The sequence below is a fragment of the Diceros bicornis genome, chromosome 32, assembly GCF_020826845.1.
Source record: "Diceros bicornis minor isolate mBicDic1 chromosome 32, mDicBic1.mat.cur, whole genome shotgun sequence".
Taxonomy (NCBI): Eukaryota; Metazoa; Chordata; class Mammalia; order Perissodactyla; family Rhinocerotidae; genus Diceros; species Diceros bicornis.
Window position 1 is genome coordinate 26,054,308 of NC_080771.1, and position 16,429 is coordinate 26,070,736.

A 16,429-nucleotide genomic window follows, 5' to 3' on the forward strand; every position below is an offset into this window, starting at 1 on the left:
CCCCTCACCCTGCTTTATTTTTCTTAGTATGTACCATTATCAAAAATATTATGTATTTACTGGTTTCTTATTTGTCTAGTTACCCCCCATCCCCGCCCCTAAAGAAAGAATATAAGTTCTATGAGAGCAGGAACTTGGCTTTTGTTCACTGCTGTGTCTTTAATATCTTAGAACAGTGCCTGGCACAGAGCAGACGTTAATATAAATTTGTTGGAAGAATAAAGTGGTATAATCCTAAACATTCTTTAAGCTAGCTGTCTGAGAAAAGGTTGACATTCCAAAGGTAAAAAGAGTGAGTAGACAAAGAATAGAGACAAATGGTTTATTTGGTAACAAGGAGTAAAAAGGAATACTTAATTCCCCTTCTCTCTTCTGGTGGCTGACCTACACTGTGATAGTCACATGGACAGCAACACACAGGAATTCCCTTGCAGTCCTTGATCTTTTGCAGAAATGCAGATGCCTGAGTTACATGACTTGCAATGATTGTTTTCTAGACAGAAGTGCCAGCTGTTGTGCTTTCCAATGTATCAGTGGTTGCTGCATTCTCCTTCTCCTTCTTGTCTTCGGGTTTCATGGCAGGAAACAGAAGTACTTCCTACAGGAGAGAAAGCGCATTGTGAGGCTAAGCAGCACTCGATTTTTTCACAGCCATCCACCCATTCCTTTTGCCTCTGGTTACTGTTACCACCAAAATCCAGACATCTGTGTTCTCTTATTTTAACTCAGTCCTTCTCAATGAGCGAGGATGGAAAAGGACAAATGCACAGCACTGCTTAGGGAACGATGTCAAAAGAATAAACAAACACAGAGGTTGTCTTCAAATATTATTTCCTCATCTATAAAAATGAGATAACAACAGTGTCTATACCTCATAGGCCTGACTTAAATTAAAAGAGATTGGGCCGGCCTGGTGGCTTATCGGTTAAGTGCGCGCGCTCCGCTACTGGTGGCCTGGGTTCGGATCCCGGGCGTGCACCGACACACTGTTTCTCCGGCCATGCTGAGGCCGCGTCCCACATACAGCAACTAGAAGGATGTGCAACTATGACGTACAACTATCTACCGGGGCTTTGGGGAAGAAAAAAAGGAGGAGGATTGGCAATAGATGTTAGCTCAGAGCTGGTCTTCCTCAGCCAAAAAAAGAGGAGGATTAGCAAGGATGTTAGCTCAGGGCTGATCTCCTTCACTAAAAAAAAAAAAAAATTAAACGAGATAATGTATGGAGAGGGCCTAGCATGTTTCTTAGGTCCTTAAGAAATGCAAACAATTAGTATTCCTTCTGCCTCAGGTAGAAAAATCCCTAAAGCCATAAGGTCAAGATGCTCTGATCTTCCTCCTCCGGAGTTGCAAGTAACTCCTCTGCCTGCTTCTCCTTCCAGCCCAAAGCCCTTTCTTTATTCTCCAGGCCCACCATGCCCCGTCTCCAACAGAATGGAGCTCCTCCAGGGCAGCGTGCACTGTGGCAGGTTGCTGTGTACCTTGATGTTGTTGGAGTCCGTGAGAAACATGGTGACGCGGTCGATGCCCATGCCCCAGCCAGCGGTGGGGGGCAGCCCATACTCCAGAGCGGTGCAGAAGTTGTCATCTATGAACATGGCCTCATCATCACCAGCGGCCTTGGCCTAAAAGAGAGAACCAAACAGCGACATTGTTCCAGGCTGCACTGTCTCTCAGTGTCTGAATGAGCACATTAAAATGTTCTGAGGGATTACTATTTCTTTCAAAGAACTGGAGGTCAGGCCTGATGAACTCCACCTCAGAACACATGCAAATTTCTCTGTGAAATGAAAACACCTCACCTGCCCAGGGCTCTGCGAGACTCGGATGATTCCCAAGAGTCTTTCTCCCATTTCCTGAAACTACCCATCAATAGCAGTGCTAGTGCAGGCAGCCTGGGGGTCTGTGTCTCCATTAATCTTTATGTGCCTCTCATCCCCAAGCCACCTCAATAAATGTACCATCTAAGAAAAATTATGTTCTTGTTAGGTGAACATATTTTCAAGACAAGTGTCACACTCCCAACACAGATAATCATGCCTAAGCTCCTCTTATGCAGAAAATTCTAAGGCCCAACTAGTCAAGTTCTCCATCTTGAAGTGTGACTTCACTATGGAGGGAAGAACAGCCTGTGGCTTTTTCCTTCATTTCTGTTGAAGTCACCAAGAGATGTAGACAACAACACAGACCAGGGTTAAAGCTGATGTTTTCTGGTCAGTGGGAACATTGATGAACACTGGTGAGCGTGCCTTTGCTCACACACTCCTTCCTTACCTTGGCCTGTTCTTCAAAAAGCTGCCGCTGCCGCATGGGGTCATTCAGCTCGGTGTAGGCATTGCATATTTCCTTCTTCATGACAAACAGCTCAAAGCGCTCAGTCAGGCCCTCTTTAGAGCGGTGCCTGCAGACAGGAGACCAAAGGGTAGGCTGAATATACAGGTTCACTAATAACTTCTGGTACAAACACAAGAGTTCTTGAATTCTAGTTGACTTGAAAGTGTTACTGATTGTGACCTGAAGCCTGCATGCAATCTCAGCACCAAATCATTTGGTATAATAGTGAGGAGGATAGAGAGATAAGGAAGCTTTAATTATCTTCACAAACCTGTGCGGTAGACTGTTACACTGAACCACACCTCCTGTTATTCATGCCCTTCTGCACTCCCTGTCACACTGACTCTGGGCTGCCCATACGACTTGCTTTAATCAAAGGTACATCAGCAGAGGCTTGATATATGCTTGCACACTGGAGTTTATTCTTTTGGAATGCTTCCTCTTGGAACCTAGCCACTATGTAAGGAAGCCCAGGCTATGCTGCCAGAGAGAGGCCACATGAAGAGGCTCTGGAGGATGAGATGTCATGTGGAGGAGAAGCAAGGTGCCGTGGCAGAGTTCTTAGTTGAAAAAAGCCACTGGAGTTACTCCAGCCAACACTATGTAGAGCAGAAAGACTACCCAATGAACCCACAAAATCTTGAGAATTAATAAATTGTTGTTTTATGCCACTAAGTTCTGAGGTTGTTATGCAGCAACAGGTAACTGAAACACCATGCTTTATCTTACCATTTGGCCAAAGGGCTCATTATCTGCGGGTGATCACAGATGAACGTAGGATTGATGCATGTCACTTCCAGGAACTCCCCGACAAGCTTAAGGAGAAGCAAAGCAGAGCTAGAGATACCTTTTGAATGGCATTTTGATTGTCCCAGTCGTGGTGGAAGAGGACTCAGCTCCTAGCCACACCTAATGCTATAAGGATTTATCCTGACATTCTCAATGGCTGGTAAGGATTAACTGAGAGAACATACGTAACGCTGGCACAGAGCTTAGTACAGCAGTTCAAAACTTGTGAATTCTCTTATTTCTCTCTTTAGGGCTTTCCTGCGAAGCTGTGGAAGTTACTTCACCCCAGTGGAGTTCACCTTCATAGGGAGCAGGGGGCTGGTGATCACTGGATGAGGGCATGTACTAGAAGCACTTGGCTTTTCACCTTATCAAGGAGCCTGGCTGTGGTCCGAGGTGCAGGGCATTCAACAGCTTTTGCCACACAGATATCATCAAGGATTTTGCGAGTTTCTGTAATACAAATGTACGAGGTAGGACAGAAGATATCACACTAACCCCTAAAAAAGTATATAAAGAGAACAGTATGGGGAATTCTAGCCCTGACCTAATCTAATTCAGAGCTGAACGGGAAGGAGGGCGATACAATGGAGAGGGGCATCACTTTACCTTCAGTTTCGAAGAGGTTAGTTTCTGGCAGCTTCACCCCCAGGGCTTTCTCAAGCTCTTCTACCATGCTGATTCTCCGGAAGGGTGGGGTGAAGTCAATCTCATGGGCTTGGCCCTCTGGGCCATCTGGATGGTAGGTGACCTTGTAACTGCCTGTAATGTGCTTCACCATTCCTGGGAAAGAAATCTGTCATTTAAAGAGGACCAACAGGAAGTCCTCCCAAAAGCAGCACACCAGCCCTTCAGACATATGTGAAGGACAAAGAGAGCAGGAGGGGTCACCTGAAACCATCTTCTCCGTGATTTCCATGAGATCGTGATAGTCTGCATAGGCCATGTAGAACTCACAGGTGGTGAACTCAGGATTGTGAGTCAAATCAATTCCTTCATTCCGGAACTGGCGTCCAATTTCATAAACCCGGTCAATGCCACCAACCACCAGCATCTGATAACAACATGTGGCCACGGTCATGGCAGCTAATCTTGCCTTAACGGCTCTGGAAAGTTTGTCTATAAAAGCTGTAACTTGGTTCTCACAGCTCAGTCATGCTTTCAGGTCTCTACCCAAATGGTGAGTACCGTCCTCTCTTTAGGCTTTTGTAGTGGATACTTATCATTCATTGTGGCTGCCCAGGACCTCTGGCTACTCTTCCTTTGTCTGGGGTGTCCCCCATCTTGTGAGTGTGAGCCTCCCCAGGAAACAAGGCTCTCTTGGGGTTACGATACAAGCATGTGACCCAACTCCCACCAATCAGACACACCTTTGAGACTTCAACATGGAAGCTGCTGAAAGAAGATGCAAGTATTGCACAGAATTCCTCTAGTGAAGGGGGCCAGAGATATCTAGCTTTTACAGGTGGTAACTGCAGAGGTCCTAATGGCAATGACTTGTGCCTAGTTCCAGGGTTATGAGCTGTGGTAACTGTCCCTAGTGGAAGATACTGGGTTCTCCATGGGAACAGCCCAGTGATATAACTCAGAATCATTCCTGGCTGTATGGTCTCCAAGCCTGCTTCTCTGATCCTCCTGGAAACTGTCAGCTTCCTTATATATTTGAATACATTCTTCTTTTGCTTAAACTGGTTATAACAGGTTCTGTTGCCTGCAACTAAGAATCTTGAATGACAGTCTTCGATATTTACTCTGGTGATTTGTAGATATTTATTTCCAACTTCCAGACAGAGATTACGCTCTTTCTTCTACAAAAGACTAAAATCAGATCTAATCCAAGGGGGACTATAAACTTAAAAGTATTATGGGAAACAAAGTAGGTTAGGAGGATCTGCACACCTAGGAAAGCCAATTCCTTTGCCCTCTGACCTGCGATGCTCTACTGATCTTGTAGAGAAATTCTAGAAGTGTAACACTCACAAGGTGGACAAATTACAATACTGTCCTGGCTGTTCTACCCTCACTGCTCCTCTTCTCTGCACCTGTCTAGACAATGGTTTTCCAACCTTCTGATTCTCTAAAGGAACAAGGCATCTTCTTACTGATTACCTTATGATAGAGTTCCGGAGCAATTCTCATATATAAATTCATGTCCAGCTCATTGTGGTAGGTGATAAAAGGCTTTGCCACAGCTCCCCCTGGGATGATGTTCATCATGGGAGTTTCAATCTAAAAGACAGGGAAAAACCTTTAGTCCTCAGACAGATGTCCTCAAACCAGAGGCCTTGGGGATAGCTCATGCTTTGCACGTGATATAGTTGAAGCCTGTTATATCCCCAAGTAAAAGTTAAGCAATAGTAATGTGCAGTTGCTTGACAAAAAAGTAGAGTTAGCTTGATTTTCTAGAATGGTGTCTCAATTTCTATTAATACCAAACACCATTAACAAAGTACCATAAACTTTCACAAGCTGTAAGTAAGAATCTAAATGGGAACAGCCTTGAGTTCAACTTGCAGTCTTCATTAAAAATTTAACTTCTCTGGGCCTGCCTGGTGGCATAGTGGTTAAGTTGGCACGCTCTGCTTTGGCAGCCCAGGGTTCGCAGGTTTGGATCCTGGGCGCGGACCTATGCACCCCTCATCAAGCCATGCTGTGGCAGTGTCCCACATACAAAATAGAGGAAGATGGGCACAGAAGTTAGCTCAGGGCCAATCTTCCTCATCAAAAAGAGGAAGATCGGCAACAGATGTCAGCTCAGGGCCAATATTCCTTATCAAAAAAAAAATTTAACTGCTTATATCCTTTGACTTAGTTATTCTGCTTCTAGAAATCCATCCTACAGAAACACTTGCACATGAGCACAAAGATGGTCACTGAAACATTAGAGAAGAAAATCAAAAACCTAAACTATCAATAGGGGAAATAAATAAATTATGTAGCATCAAAAAATATTTTTTATATATATATACACATATATACAAACATGCAAAGGGATCCAGAATATAGTAAGTGGGAAAAAAACCAAACAGGTCCATCATAATACATATAATGTGACTTCATTTATGTTTAAATCAAAAAATAAAACCCTTCCAAAACATTTACACATGTACCCCATCTGCAACATGCACAGGTATGTATGTACATATGCAGAGTAAATGGCATGGAAGGATACATATCAAACAAGTTTGCAGAGGGAAGTTAGTTGGGAGAAATAAAAGGAGACTTTTGGTTTTGCTTCTATTTCTCTATCTTTTGAATTTGTTTTACAGTAATGTGCACTCACCTTTCTCAAACAATTAAAAAAATTTTTTAAAAATATTTTTTCCCCCAAAGTTTTCCTAAAACAATTTTTTTTTTGGATAAATTGAATAAAAATTAAAAAAAAATTTTTTTTAGTGCCACAAAAAAGCAAAATGAGTTGATGACACATTGAACGTGGCATTAGCATCTGGACGGCCCTACACTTTGTCCATTATCTTACAAGTGAGATCCTGCCTTTCTAATCAGGGCACTAAATAAAGAAAGCAGAACAAAGACACTGGCAAAAAAGGGGACTTTTCACTGAGTATGAAGGATACCGACACAGGATATGCCTTGGAGAAGGGGAGGTAAGGAATAGTAAGAGGCAAGCATAGCAAGACGGTTCGTCATGTTAGGTAAGGAAATCTCCATCACCTCTAGGAATCCCAACTCATCTAAGAAACTTCTTATATATGTGATGATCTTAGAGCGGATGATAAATTTCTGCCTCACAAAGTCATTCAGGATCAAGTCCAAGTACCTCTGACGATATCGTGTTTCCTAAACCAAAAGCAACAGAAAGAAATCACTGACACGTCTGATTCAGTGGTATGATAAACCATAGCTAAGAGGCCACCAGAGCTTACCTTGTCTTTGAGGCCAAAGTGAAGATGAGGTAACATATGCAAGCAAGGAGACAGCAGTGTGATCTCATAGGGAATGATGCTCAGCTCACCCTTCTTGGTTTTCCCAGGATTCCCCTGAACTCCAATTATGTCTCCCCGCCGCAGTTTGTTATTGATACGAATAAATTCTTCTTCTGATTTATAATTCCTGAGTGAAAGGAAAATGTAATCAGTATACACTATTCCAAATTAACGTTGACCACTGGTTTACTCTGGAACCCTCAGTAAACTGTTAATGCCTAATTAATGGGAGCCCAAGAAGAATTTCAGATTCAAGGTCAACTGTTAAAAACGTATTATCTTTTATTTTTTTAAATTTATTTATCTTTTTGTGAGGAAGATCAGCCCTCAGCTAACATCCGTGCCCATCTTCCTCCACTTTATATGGGATGCTGCCACAGCATGGCGTGACAAGTGGGGTGCGCCTGGGATCGGAATCTGTGAACCCCGAGCCACTGAAGCGGAGAGTACACGCTTAACTGCTTGTGCCACTGGGCCAGCCCCTATCTTTTATTTTTAACTGCCACACAACCTGAGAGTAGTCATTAGTCTCCAAGTGATCAGATGGCCTTTTTTCCCTCTCTTCAGCCTTACCCAACCATATCACGTCTTCTAACTTTAAATACCAATGGGAAAAGAAAACCACTCGGGCCTTTGTCCCCAACTGTGTTGCTCTGGGCCAAACTAAAAAGGCCTGTAACTGGATGCTTCTATATACCTGGAATTGGCCATGACTTGCAACTTGACCCCCTCTCCTCGAAGATCATAGAAGATGAGCTTTCCCCCAGAAGCTCTTTTCGCATGAATCCTACCTAGAAAAAGAGAAGCAAAAATACTGATTGACAGAAGCAGAAGCCATTTCGTGATGTCAGTGCCAAAAAGCTTCCTCTGCACTTTTTATGTCTGGGCAGAAGGTAAACCATAACAATTTGATTTCAGCCTGAGGCCTAAGCCCTGCCTTTTTCTTGATGACAATGATCCCCATTCAAACCAGTTAAAGATGTGAAGGAAAATCTGGCTTTAAGGATGTTTACTGGATTCCTGGAAGATGGCAGTGTTGGTGGCAGCATAGTTTGGATTTTCCTGAACCCTCACTTAAAAATAGAAAGCACAACTAGACAGGCAAGGCCAAAAAGCCATGGGCAAAATTTACGACAAAATTATGCGGGAAGATATTCTCAATCCCCAATACAAGCAAGTGGGAAAACCACCAAGAGCCCCAAGACCTCCATACAGGAAAAAGCTGTGGGAAGCAACACAGTGTCTGATGAGTCTGAGAACTGGAAATCTCCCATATAGCCATAGGTATTCACTGGAAAATGTGGCAGGCTGAGTGGAGGAGAGCAGCTGAAACTGGGAGGGGATTCTGCCCACTGCTATACAAGTGAGTACAATGGGCTACCTTACGAAGGTCTAGGGGATGAAGCCCTTTAGTGTATCCCCCAAGAACTCTCTGAATTTTACAGCCAGAGATCACTTCTAGGACAAGGCCCCACAAAATTGAACAAGACCAGGAAAACAGAGACAAAGGAAAGAGAAGGTTCAACAAAAGTGAGGAAGCGAAAGAGAGCCTGAAAATCTCAGAAAGCAAGCTGCTATATTCTGAACACTTCACAAAAACAAAAGAGGGAGCTCAGTGAAGTTGGAAAGCTATCTGAACCAAGCTTACTTTTAACATTCAGGTAAACTAACTTCACATAAAAGTAAGCAACATGAAACTACTGAGGTCAAATACCATACCAAGTTATTTAATAAAAAGAATAAGAAGAATAACATCCCCACAGACAATGAAAGCACTTAAGAAAGACATGCTCAGAAACAGAAAATTCTATTTCACAATGAGCTGAAAGACATTAAGAAAAACTAAGAAATGAGATGACACATGAAAAAAATTAGAAATCAAGTAAAAAATCATTTCAGAAACGAAGACTAGGGGCCAGCCAGTGGCGCAAGCAGTTAAGTGTGCGCGCTCGCCGGTTCGGATCCCGGGCGCGCACCGACGGACTGCCTGGCAAGCCATGCTGTGGCGGCGTCCCATATAAAGTAGAGGAAGATGGGCATGGATGTTAGCCCAGGGCCAGTCTTCCTCAGCAAAAAGAGGAGGATTGGCAGATGTTAGCACAGGGCTGATCTCCTCACAAAAAACAAACAAACAAACAAACAAAAAGAAACGAAGACTAAACTAGAAGAAAATAAGAGTGAATAAATACAACCAACAATGCCTTAAGAGAAATAAAGTGGAAAGGAGGATAAAATTTAAAAATCAAAGTATAAAGAAAGAGATAAAAAGGATGAAAGAGTGACAAATATTGAAAAGAAGCAAAGATACATGTGGATAAAAGGAGTCCCCAAAGTAAACCAAAGCAAGAAATAGAATATAAAAAACTATATTCAACAAAAATTTCCTAAAATAAAGACTTAAAAATACATATTTAAAGGGCACACTGTGTACCTGAGAATACTGACCCAGAATGACTAACAAGACATATTTTAGTAAAATCACTGGACTTCAAAGAAAAAGAAATTTTGGGGGCATTTTGGTATTGGCAGGGGTTCTCTCTGGGTGGTAGGATTATGGCTAACTAAACTTTTCTCTCTTTGCTTCTTTGAATGTTTGAATGTTCTACATTTTCTACAATTAATAGTTTTATTATGATTTTTTAAGGAGGAAATGAAAGATTTAAATGTTTTTTTAACTAAGGAAAAGATCCCATGCAAGATGTTTAATTCCAAAATAACACTGTCCTAGAAATAATAGTCTAGTGCAAAGCATTTTCAGGCCACAGACTGGCATTTTTAGGAGCCTGGGGCCGTGGCTCCCACTGATGAAGGAAAGTCCTCATAAAAGACTATGAATGAGCAGCAGCATCAGGCCAGGAGTCCCCCTCAGAGAATGCCCCTTCCTGTGCAGCATCACCACTGGAATGCGATCTCCTGCCTCAGGGCTGCTCTACTTTCTGTGAATAGATATATTGGCACCGTCCCTAGTAAAGCAGCCTCAGACACAAGATACTTGAGAGCAAGATCACCCCAGACCCTTCTTTGTACTATTGGAGAGGCCTGCCTGCTGTGGGAGCTCAGCAAACTGCCACCCAGAAATCTTCCTACCTGCCACTTTTAAGGTGATGTCAGTCAGGTGGTCCCCAGGCTGCAGGTGACTATATTCTTGGATGAAGTCAGTGAGCGAAATGTCTACATGGAACTTGTGTGGGTACGGGTCTTCCCCACTGACCTTCAATTGGTGGATTGCTTGGCTGCGGATCTTGTAGTATTGCTGTTTAAAAAAAAAAAAAAGAGCTTTTGAGAAGTTGAACCTGGTCAGACCAGTGGCCCATCTGGCAGAGTACTGTATTCTGCCTCAGAGGGGCCCCCATACACTGAGATTCTTTAACTGAGCCCTCCGCACCTCTGAAATCACAGGATTGGATATGGAGTGAGATTTGCACTTCACATATGCAGCATGGCCAGATATATAGCTGGAAATGAAGGCCAGAATTCCAAAATGCAAGATTCAAACAAAAGAAAAATCGGAGTCCTGCCTAAAACAATAAAAGTTTAATTGGTACAGGTAGCCTTGGTTACCACTTTTGTGCACCCATCTGCACGGTTTATCACTTATCTTCTTCCCTACTCTCCTATCCCTGGCCACACGTCAGACTTTTCCCCAAGGCCTGGAGAATGTAAAAAAGGAATAGTCTACAGGAGAGGTCAGCAAACTTTTTCTGATGCAACTACTCAACCCTAGTATAGTATGAAAGCAGCCTTAGACATATGTAAACAAATGGGCATGGCTGTGTTCCAATACTATTTACAAAACCAAAGAGGAGGGATGGCGGGTTGGGATTTGGCATGTGGACCACACTTTGCCAATTTCTGGTCTAAAGTAAACCCTAGCCCATCTTCAGGGGGACACTTTCTCTGGAGCTGCTATAAGGCCCAGCTAGTTCCAAGGAAGATCTCTTGGAAGTAATGGGTTCTCCCAAATGTCTGTTGGGAGTTGATTAGAAAAACGCTCAGGGCCTATGCCTTTAACCAGATGGAGTGGTGGGCCCACTCTCATCCATTGGCAGTGACCCAGGGCCCAGTGCCTGTTCCAGTTCCTATTTATCTTCTTAGTCACTGGTCCCTCCTACTGTCTGGTCCCAAGGAATTTGCCATAAGCGCCATCAGAAGCATCCCTGTGCTCAGCCAGGGTGGTGGTTCAGGGGACTCACATTTGGGTCCAGGCTCTCCTCCTCTGCACCCACACCATTGTCAGCAGTGTGGTTGGTGGCAGCGGCAGTGGCCTGGCTTAGTTGTTTCTCACTGAGTTCCTTCTGCTTGGCCTCCTTCTCTGCTACTTTCTTCTCAGCTTTCAGGCGTCTCTTTAGCTCACTGTTGGGAAGATGGAAATGTTCAATGTGACAGCTGCCTGAAGAGTCCTCTACTGTATTCTGCCCCATAGCCACTTATTAAAAATATGAACAGTCTGGGGGAAATGCTCTTGCCCCGTTCTACACCCCCACCTCTAGTCTCTTAGTCACTAAACTCTATATGTGAAAGAGACAAAGTTAAAAATAAGCTTAGAATAAAGATGTGAGAGATCTTTCTCAGTCTCTGCTTTCCAGTCTGAGGTCCTTGGCATTAGATCCCTACCAAACTCAAGATACACCAGAACAAAGGGAATCCCACATATTAGTTTATATTTAGAATAGGAAAAAAGGTTTCCCAGAAAATCAGCAAGATAGACTTTTCTCAAGCTAATTAGGCTAGGGAGCCCCTTGAGGCCAAGGACTGAATCTCAGTTGTTTGATATCCTCTGTAGAATATGAAGTTCCTAGAGTAGGAGACCTGTGATAAGGCAACATCTCTAGCTCTGTCTGCCACGTCTCTACTCCTCCCCCAAGGAGTGGGTTAGTCTGGGGTAGCTTTTCACCCCAGAGTTCAAGGAGACATTCCACTGACAATCTCTCCCTCAGCACTGATCAATGCATTGACAATGGCCCTCAGCATTGGTCTCACTCTGCCCATAGGAGCCTGACTTTGACGACAAACTGGGTAGAACAGTGTACAAAGCAACAGGGCATAGGTGATAATACACCATCTTTGGAGTCAGAACACCTGGGACTAAATCCTGACACATCTACCTACCATTTATGTGACCTTGGGCAAGTGACTTAACTTTTCCCCATCTGTAAAACGGAAATAATAATAGACATTCCCCGCCCCAAATGCTTTGAAGATTAAGATAATGTATATAAAGAGATGACCTTGTTCCTAGCATTTAATAAGCACGCAAATTTGAGCTATTCTAGGTCTGTCTCACTATCTTAACCGTTCACTCTCTGCACCCAGGAGAGAAATCTTACAGATTTGGATAAATTTCTGGTCAAATCCCTCACTATCCAAACTATTGATACTTGTCACCTGAGACTCAAAAACTAAAGCGATTTGGATAACTTGGTATCCCTTATGATCTTAAATCTTGCTATCGGAACCCAGAAACCAAAACAGATTTGGGTAGAGAGGGATACCTTCATTACTCAAATAGAATTGATCATTCTTTCAAACCACCAATGTTCATTGAGTATCCTATAATAACGAACCAAGGCAAATAATCTTCAGTCATGCTTGCATATTGTCTGGCTTCAGGGCACATTCTTAATTTTTAATGAGTTTAGAATAACTCAACTAAAAAAACCTAACTGGAGATTCGAAATGATCATCTTTTAAGTAACAAAACTAACTCTCAGAGCCTCCAAGTGGGTGTCTCTGTCTGGATATAATCTATCTTATAACAGTTGTGAAGACAACCTTTCCAGAACAGTGTGCCAGGCCTATTGTGCTGTAATCAGTCAGCAGGCATCTAAGCCTATCTGGTTCTTCCAAGCATTAACATAATAAACTTGTTTTCCATTCAACTAGGTGTTGCTCTTAAATCAAATCAATCATAAGGATAACCCGAAAAGGTCCTAGGGATAGAAGTAAGACTAGAAACCAAATTAATCTCAGGAGCAAACAAATTCCAGAAAGCCAAGAAAGGGAAAATAACTCACATTAGAAATTCTTTATTTATACAAGGGTTTTGTTCTCAGCACTGTTCTAGACTAAGATCCAAAAGTCATCTCAAGAATCTATGGAGTGAGAATTTGAATTTATTAAAGAGAAAACGAGAAAGGACTATTGGTTTTGGTGGCAGGGCTCTGTTGCCTTAGCAACAAGTCCAGAGGCTTAATAAATAAGGAACTTAGTAAGGGAACAATTTTTGCTCCCAGAGCAATAAAGAAGGTAATGGGCACCAACCTTCTTTTATTAGAAAGTGGCTTCTCCTTGTGAATCGTTGTGAAAGAAGCAAGTTGACACAGTCGCAGCTCCCTCTGCCCCCACTGTGCCCAGGAGGTTTGGCGCAGGGACCCCCTAACAAGCCTTACAGCAGCTTGCATCAACATGGCAGAACACCCTGGAACTAATGATTACCACCACCTAACAGGAAACACAGAGATGTGGTGTCAGATGGGAAAGACAGTATACATACACCCGACTAGCACTCCTACTCTATGGTTGGCTGGGGGAATGGGGTGGATGCACAACCTTTTAGTGCCCCATTTTATATAAGACCCTCCTAACTGACAGCAACTCGGTAACACTCACTGCTCTGCAACTGTAACTGACAATGTTCTCAGTCCTGCTATGGTAAAAAGGTACATATATTCCCAGTCAAAAGTCAACAATAGCCAGTCAATCAATAGTTTACAGATAGAAATGATCACAACATTCTAGAAAATGGGAGATAGGACATAGGCAGTTTTTCTGAAGCCCCTGACACGTGGTTTCTCTCTTGGAGATGAAATACCTGGTCACAAAGATGGCAATGGGAAGCATATAAAACATCATTATCAACTGCAAACTCTAGATGAAGCTAAAAGCAAGCCAAACAAAAGCACCTCTGAGTCAAAGATAAGACTTGTTTAGAGGTCCAGGAACAAGCAGGAAAGGAGAATTTCAGGAAGTGTCTTAGACCAAATTATGCTGATACATTAATACTGGAAGGGAACAGAATTACAGGGATCATATTCTTTACTGCATTCAAATGAACTTGGCCTTTCATTTGAAAATGAGTCACCTGGCAGGCATCCCCTCTGTTTTTAACTTGAAGAAAATAACTGGCATAAAAAGGTGCTCACTAAAGATTCAGACCAAGGAAGTTCCAAGAACAATTAAGAAATACAATCATGCGCCCCTTAACGACGGGGATGCATTCGGAGAAATGCATCCTTAGGTGATTTCGTCATTGTGTGAACATGATAAAGCGTACTTACACAAACCCAGATGGTACAGCCTACTACACACCTGGGCTTTTCTTATGGGAAGACCATCATAGATGCAGTTCGTCATTGACCAAAACGTTAAGTAGTGCATAACTGTAGAAGGAAATGTTTATCATAAAAAAATTATTTTAGGGGCTGGCCCAGTGGCATAGCAGTTAAGTTCGCGTGCTCTGCTTTGGTGGCCTGGGGTTTGCAGGTTCGGATCCCAGGCGCAGACCTACGCACCACGTATCAAGCCATGCCGTGGCAGGCATCCCACATATAAAGTAGAGGAAGATGGGCATGGACGTTAGCCCAGGGCCAATCTTCCTCAGCAAAAGAGGAGGATTGGCAAGGGATGTTAGCTCAGGGCTAATCTTCCTCAGCAGGAAAAAAAAAAAATTTTAGCCCATGGTCACCAGACGAATATACATCAATGGCAGATTCTTTTAGACAACATGATGATGAGGTATGGTGCAGTCAGTATAAAGAGCATGGGCTGTGGAGTTATGGACTTGATTTTAGATCTCTGCTCAAGACTGTTGGATCAGTGATAGACCACACTTTAGGTATGCACATTTCAGCATTTAATCACCCAGAGCCTCAGCTTATTAAATTGAAAAGCTGGCATTAACACTTCCCTTGCAAGGTTATTATTGAGATTAGACAAAGTCTGTACAGTTCTAGCATAGGGCCTGATACATAAAAGCTGCTTTAACAACTTCTTGCTGTAATTAATCTAAGAAAAGTAAAAAAAAAAAGGATTTGGCCAGTTTCCTCAATTTACCTTAAAATCCCGCTCTCAACTGGAGGCCTTTCTTCTGTGATATACAACCCTAAAATTCAATTACTGATGTAACAGATCAAAGTCCAGTCAATTTTCCCAAAGGCAGAAGCCCAAGACCAGGTTCCAAATATTTATAGAGATCCATCAGACACTCTCAGAAGGACAACATATTAGGATGCTATGAAACCACAATTTTAGGTATTTCTTTTCTCATTTTTCTAGGAAATTTGAAGCATAAACCCAGACACACAGAAGGAAACATCAATTCTTACTCATTGAGTGCAGTTCCATCAGGGTTCAGCAAGAGAAGTGAGCCCTCATGCACTAAAGCAGGCTTACATGTAATGAAGTAACATCTCTCCTATGCCTATCAAATGGCACTATCTATTTACCATCCTTGGGAGTACTGAGAAAACAATCACTGACTATGTTCTGTGAAGAACCCGGGTTGAGAGGAAGTGTAGCATTTAGACAATATAACACGTAGTCAAAGAGCGGCTAATCTTCGTTTATTTAAATTTCCCTTCATACTCCAAGGATTTGGGGTGATTAACAAAGATATATCCAGCAGTATAGGTGCAGCTTGCTGTACTCGGCTGAATAAGGCGGTCCCTACTGCTAGACACTGGTCATTCACTCAATACTCAAAGATCCTTTGAATAACCCATATGGATAGGTGCACGATACCGTTTTAGAACTACTCCCTTTAATACATAAGTTCAGAATGGCCCTGGTGAGGCCAAGGAAACTTTGAAGGTCTTTCCGAAAACCTGGGGTATTTAATATTTCTCCAACCTCCTCATCGGGGCGTGGCTCAGTAATAAAAGAACGCATTTCCCAGAGGGGAAAGGGAAAGAGTAAGCTTCGCTTTTTTGTCACCTCTCAGTCCTCCGCATTCTCTTACTCCAGGAGTACGACAGCAAGGACCCCGCCGACCCCGGGGCATCCTGGGGAATGTAGTTTCCGGGAATAGCGGCCACGTCCCGGCGTGTCCGTAGCCACGAGAACCGATAGGAAGGCCCTAGGCACAGCTGCCTCGGCCGGAGCTTCGAGGCGATTCCTAGCCCGGACTCTCCGGTCGCAAAGGTCTTAATTACCAGCAGCGACACTTACTTTTTGCTCAATTTCGGCTCGCCACCGTCCACTTTCACCTCAACAGCCTGCACCGCTGCCATCTTCCCCGAAGGCCCGGCCTGAAAGGGATGAGGGCCGCCCCTCAACTTCCAGGTCAGGGTCTGAAGCCCCGCCTCTTCCGGGGCGAGGGGCCGGGAACTCGTCGTGCCCTGACGCCGCGCAGGCGCACTGCG

The 16,429-nt window shown here is 43.3% G+C and overlaps 1 protein-coding gene across 2 annotated transcripts; it reads right to left on the minus strand.

The window, feature by feature from the left end:
• Positions 1 to 308: 308 nt before the first annotated feature.
• Positions 309 to 16,339, minus strand: KARS1 (lysyl-tRNA synthetase 1). Of its 2 annotated transcripts, XM_058528315.1 has the most exons (15): positions 16,236 to 16,315; positions 13,332 to 13,511; positions 11,264 to 11,423; positions 10,158 to 10,323; positions 7,768 to 7,861; positions 7,011 to 7,197; positions 6,799 to 6,924; positions 5,233 to 5,352; positions 4,015 to 4,177; positions 3,733 to 3,906; positions 3,491 to 3,576; positions 3,064 to 3,149; positions 2,275 to 2,401; positions 1,482 to 1,625; positions 309 to 598 (listed from the first exon to the last, which is right to left on the minus strand). In XM_058528315.1, exons 2-15 carry the CDS (start codon positions 13,475 to 13,477, stop codon positions 494 to 496), a joined length of 1,884 nt encoding a protein of 627 aa, XP_058384298.1. In that variant the 5' UTR covers positions 13,478 to 13,511; positions 16,236 to 16,315; the 3' UTR covers positions 309 to 493. The 2 variants fall into 2 exon arrangements, with proteins under 2 accessions (XP_058384298.1, XP_058384299.1); XM_058528316.1 differs by lacking the exon at positions 13,332 to 13,511 and having other exon boundaries at positions 16,236 to 16,339.
• Between the last annotated feature and the right edge of the window lie 90 nt (positions 16,340 to 16,429).

Coding starts and splice junctions, on each gene's coding strand:
- KARS1 (XM_058528315.1), bottom strand. CDS start 13,477: ATGTTGATGCAAGCTGCTGTAAGGCTTGTTAGGGGGTCCCTGCGCCAA. Junction 11,424..13,331: donor CCACTTTCTAATAAAAGAAG/GTTGGTGCCCAT, acceptor TCTTCCCAACAG/TGAGCTAAAGAGACGCCTGA. Junction 3,577..3,732: donor TAACCTCTTCGAAACTGAAG/GTAAAGTGATGC, acceptor TTTGTATTACAG/AAACTCGCAAAATCCTTGAT.